Source organism: Salmo salar, chromosome ssa05 (genome assembly GCF_905237065.1).
Source record: "Salmo salar chromosome ssa05, Ssal_v3.1, whole genome shotgun sequence".
NCBI lineage: Eukaryota > Metazoa > Chordata > Actinopteri > Salmoniformes > Salmonidae > Salmo > Salmo salar.
Window position 1 is genome coordinate 72204992 of NC_059446.1, and position 5712 is coordinate 72210703.

The 5712-nt window shown below is 44.7% G+C and overlaps 1 protein-coding gene across 3 annotated transcripts in view; it reads right to left on the reverse strand.

Moving 5' to 3' along the window:
• Positions 1-1577: 1577 nt before the first annotated feature.
• The window catches only part of LOC106576313 (zyxin), a 26151-nt gene continuing 22016 nt past the window's right edge, over positions 1578-5712 (reverse strand). For all 3 annotated transcript variants that reach the window (XM_045718758.1, XM_045718759.1, XM_045718760.1), the window contains exons 8-10: positions 5609-5712; positions 5384-5504; positions 1578-4191 (exon numbers count right to left, since the gene is read on the reverse strand). The exon at positions 5609-5712 is cut by the window's right edge and continues 75 nt beyond it. In XM_045718758.1, coding sequence (XP_045574714.1) covers positions 4081-4191; positions 5384-5504; positions 5609-5712 — 336 coding nt within the window. In that variant the 3' untranslated portion in view covers positions 1578-4080. The remainder of the gene's footprint in view (positions 4192-5383; positions 5505-5608) is intronic.

Genomic DNA, 5712 nt, shown 5'->3' on the forward strand with positions numbered 1-5712 from the left:
GCTATCCAGCTGGGGTAGGGGCTGGGGCTCAGGAAGGCTATCCAGCTGGGGTAGGGGCTGGGGCTCAGGAAGGCTATCCGGCTGGGGTAGGGGCTGGGGCTCAGGAAGGTTATCAGGAAGGGTATTAGGCTGGGGCTCAGGAAGGTTATAAGGAAGGTTATTGGGCTGGGGCTCAGGAAGGCTATCCAGCTGGGGTAGGGGCTGGGGCTCAGGAAGGCTATCCGGCTGGGGTAGGGGCTGGGGCTCAGGAAGGCTATCCGGCTGGGGTAAGGGCTGGGGCCAAGCCTGGGTAAGGGTATCAGGCTGGGGTAGGGGCTGGGGCCAAGCCTGGGGAAGGGTATCAGGCTGGGGCCAAGGCTGGGGAAGGGTATCAGGCTGGGGTAGTGGCTGGGGCTCAGAGAGAGGATGTAGTTGGGACTGGAGCTGAGGCTGGGGCTCAGAAAGGGTATTAGAAGGGGGCTGCAGTTCAATCTAAACAAAATTGAAGGATAGTCAGTTTCATATCAGGATTACCATGATACACATTTCTACTTAATTTAAGACAAATTTGACACTTGACAATCTTATAACCCATCTTGTCCACCATATACATGTAATACCACATTAATAAAAGGAAGACACTCTATACAACTTGAAATGTATAGTATGAGACGCAGGGAATTGAGAGCTTGCTCTAACACCCCCCCTCCCAAAACAGAAAAAACGGATGCATTAAGTAGAAAGGGCCAACACACCGATTTGACATCACCTAGGATCAGCATAAACTTCATAACATTTCATGAGATAGGTCAAACCTGCAGAAGGACTTTTAATTCAGGCTCTGCTGGGGTTTCTGCCATACTCTGTTATGTCTTGTTCTGTCTGTCTGGGTTTAGCTTGTTGCAGCATCTGATGTTTCTCATTTCTCCCTCACACATAGCCTCCAGACCTCTATCTCTCCCTCCATCAGCCAGCTGTCATCTCAGCTCTCTCTCTCCTCCTCCGACGTTCTGATAAACAGAGTTGACCTGGCAGCCTACCGCTCTCTCTCTGCTACATTATTAGGTGGCACTGTGGATCCATTTAGACTGTGACATGCACGTGGGTGTGTTTGATGTGTAGGAGGAATCCTCTTCAAACCACAACCCTAAAATGACTAAGTTTTAACTGAAATGTCATTCAAATGTAATTAACGAGAATATAATGTCCCTAAGCAACAGGTCGGTACAGAGCCAATAAAATCAGCAGAACTCTGAAACACAGAAAAAGTCTAAACGTTAAGAGGACACATTGTTACCCTGCATCGAGAGGACAAACATTTTCTCAAATGCAAAAACAGTGCACACACAGCCGTCTACCTGCGTCACTATCAGTGCAGCAGAGGGTCTGGTATGAATTGATAGAGAGAGCGAGGGTGTTCTAGAGGTCATCTGGCAATGGAACACGTCACTGATAGCATAGTGGAGGACACGTGACATGGAGGAAGAGAGAAATACTGTATTTGATGTGAGAGGATGAGGACAATACTGAACAATAACTTCCAGGGATAAACTTAATTATTGTAAATGCCAAACAGGCACAATAAAACCACACAGGACTTAGGCAATTAGCAGTTTTATTTTGAGTTCAGTAAAATTAAAGAAAAAGAATGACATGTACTGGTAATTAATGTTGGCATGTTTGGAACCGTAAACATACACACAAATATAAGAAGGATTTATAAGAACTATATGAAAAGAAGAAGGCAATCATCATTAAATAAATGAGCAAAGTGGTGTTTTTGAAGGCATCACCACACACCAATGGTCTGACAGTGATGACAAAGGCATGGTCACAAAGGTGGAATCATGTGTGCAAATAAAAAACGGAAAACAACAGAATACTAAAGATGATAACGACGACCCAGATAACATGCATCCTGAGTCGTATTTGGCCATATGGTTTAGGATGTTAGTTTGGTCATTAGGGTTATGTTGCTATGCCAGACTGAGGAATGTGGAAGGATGGGTGTTCGGTGCCAAACCAGTCTGAACAGGATAGGAATACTAGGGTGGAAATGGCAACTCACCAAGTTTCACAGAAAAATCACTGAAAATAAGTACTTCAATGAAATAAAGTATGGTAAGATTACAAGCAGAGTAAATATAACTGATATCAAGACATAAAAGAACACTAAGCTGAATAATGGAAACAGTGGTATTCATTGGAGTATTATGAGAAAGGAACAATATACTGTGTAAAGCACACAAAAAACATGATTAAAAATTGAAGTGAATTCCACAAAAATAAAGGCAGTGAATTTAAAGTGTGATGCATTTGAGTGATGTGTTACCAACACCTTGAACTGTATTGGTTTGATCTACATGCTGCTGCTACAGTCAATGACCTATTATACTCTACTGGAAAACAGACTGGCCATTTGATCTGCTGCATGTTTATAATACTTAAAACCCTGATTCAGAATCAGTTCTATTACATTATTCAGAGAGCTGCAAATGCACAAAATACTAAGCATTTGTAAATGCAGATGTAGTGCAAAAATCCATGAGTTTACCTTTAGGTGAATTGAATTAATGAGAGGTAATATCTCTATATCTATGTTACTCATTAGATATCTTAACTCACCTGCAACCTAGATAAGCGCTCTTGAACGCACACTTCCTCGAGGATGATAGTATCATCCTATAGGTCCTGGAAGTTGCCCCTAACTACTGATCCAGGATCCAATGTTTCCCTCCATCCCCTTTAAATTAAGATTAGGGATGGGGCAGGGTAATCTGATCCTAGCAGTTAAGAGCAACTTCTGCCTGGAGCGTAGAGTCTGTTCTATGCCATGTGGTCCTCTTTAAACTACAGCACTCTAATTATTTAACATGAGGAGATCATAGGAATGGAATCTGTGCTTGGCAAACTTTTGACCTTTGTTCTTGGTAGTGTCTCTAATCATGATCTTAAATCTTCTATTCTTTTCACAAAGAAATAAATGGTCATTTTGATCATATTGTACCCTCATTCTGTGTTTGATAAACTGGTGAGAGTAACTGACAGTGATCTGTAGCTATGCATGCCTATAAAGCAACAAACGCACACAACAAAAACAAACGACAGCGACATTCACATATTTTTGTTCGTTTTTTTGCACTCAGTTCTTAGCCCAAGAGGAACTACATTTCCCACAGCACACTGCTCTGCTACATCATGTCTGATGGGATATGTAGTTCTATAGAAAGCACTCTCTAAAGGCAGTTAAGCAACTTGTATGTTTGCAGGCACTACAACTCCCAAAGTGCTTCAGGTACCACCAGCCCACCAGAGCTCAGCCCTATGGGAGGTGCAGGGGAACATGAATTAGTCCACCTTAAACTTTTGTTCAACTCCTCGTGCACTGGGGTCAGGGGGTTACACTAAACTACTGGTAAAAAGTTGCCAGTAAGCACAGATCTAAAGTCAATTTGCTTTCCCCATACCTAACCATAATCAGTAGGGGGAATTGCAAAACTGACCCAAGATCAGCATTTAGGGGCAACTTCACCTTACTGTTAACTATGTCTCAAATACTCAGAAATAGTTCCACTCTTTTCCTTCCATACCACTGAAAAGTGAAAGACAAATCAAAGTTGTATGGCTGAAACCTTCTCAACATGTTTTCCTATCAGTGGAGAGAGAAGAGGAGAGGAAACCATCTGACTGTTGGGACACAGCCCATGACTAAGCTATACTTGTGCAAGTCATGCTGGGTATTTTAGCGTAAACAAAAAATGGCCTTGATAAGACTGGCATTAACACAAGGGGAGAAGGAGGGGAGGAGGAAGTCTATCTCAGTGCAGTACATTACCTCTGGACTGAGAGGGGGAATAAGCAGAAAGAGGAGAGAGACATAATGACATCTGCATGCAAACATACTCGCTTTCACTCATGAACTCACACACACACACACACACACACACACACACACACACACACACACACACACACACACACACACACACACACAGCGCACAAGTAAAGCCCTGTTGCAAAGACAGAACGGTGGAAGCTGAATGGATCCTGTGCCTTGGATTTGGTTCAAAGTTCGACTTGAATAACAAATGTGTCTACCAATCACTGCATAGCCTTGGCCCGCTGGGTGTGGCACTTCATGCACAGGATCCTGCCATCCAATGGGTAGCAGCCGTCTGCGTCCGCCTCTATGGAGAGGGGGCGGGAACAATCCTGCAACCAGGAAGAAAGACTTCAGGATGTGCAGAAGGTCACTGGAAAACATTTACATCCAAAACACTCGGGGGACACCATTCAAACTGTTTCGACATTTAACCAGCTCTTTATAATACATCTTCAGGAGTTTATCTTTACGTCTGTTGTCCTTACCTCACAGCGGTAGTACTTTAGATGTAGCAGGTCTGTTGTCCTTACCTCACAGCGGTAGTACTTTAGATGTAGCAGGTCTGTTGTCCTTACCTCACAGCGGTAGTACTTTAGATGTAGCAGGTCTGTTGTCCTTACCTCACAGCGGTAGTACTTTAGATGTAGCAGGTCTGTTGTCCTTACCTCACAGCGGTAGTACTTTAGATGTAGCAGGTCTGTTGTCCTTACCTCACAGCGGTAGTACTTTAGATGTAGCAGGTCTGTTGTCCTTACCTCACAGCGGTAGTACTTTAGATGTAGCAGGTCTGTTGTCCTTACCTCACAGCGGTAGCACTTTAGATGTAGCAGGTCTGTTGTCCTTACCTCACAGCGGTAGTACTTTAGATGTAGCAGGTCTGTTGTCCTTACCTCACAGCGGTAGTACTTTAGATGTAGCAGGTCTGTTGTCCTTACCTCACAGCGGTAGTACTTTAGATGTAGCAGGTCTGTTGTCCCTTACCTCACAGCGGTAGTACTTTAGATGTAGCAGGTCTGTTGTCCTTACCTCACAGCGGTAGTACTTTAGATGTAGCAGGTCTGTTGTCCTTACCTCACAGCGGTAGTACTTTAGATGTAGCAGGTCTGTTGTCCTTACCTCACAGCGGTAGTACTTTAGATGTAGCAGGTCTGTTGTCCTTACCTCACAGCGGTAGTACTTTAGATGTAGCAGGTCTGTTGTCCTTACCTCACAGCGGTAGTACTTTAGATGTAGCAGGTCTGTTGTCCTTACCTCACAGCGGTAGTACTTTAGATGTAGCAGGTCTGTTGTCCTTACCTCACAGCGGTAGTACTTTAGATGTAGCAGGTCTGTTGTCCTTACCTCACAGCGGTAGTACTTTAGATGTAGCAGGTCTGTTGTCCTTACCTCACAGCGGTAGTACTTTAGATGTAGCAGGTCTGTTGTCCTTACCTCACAGCGGTAGTACTTTAGATGTAGCAGGTCTGTTGTCCTTACCTCACAGCGGTAGTACTTTAGATGTAGCAGGTCTGTTGTCCTTACCTCACAGCGGTAGCACTTGAGGTGGAAGTTCTTGTCGAGGGCCACGACTCTGACGGTCTCTTGACTGCCAGCGTCAGGAACTATGGGCTCATTACAGCTCACACACAGGGGAGAGAAACGCCTACAGGCAGGGGGACAGAGAGGACATTAGCCCTGTACCACACACACACACAGGACAATACCTGAGAGAGACAGAGAGAAAGACAAGGAGATGAGAGGCCGTACCTGTGGTAGTCTGGGACACAGTATGGGTTGTTGTCGTCATCGGTGATGAAGGGCGCCCCCTCCAGGCTGCAGGCGCAGGTGCAGCAGCGGAAACAGTGGGCATG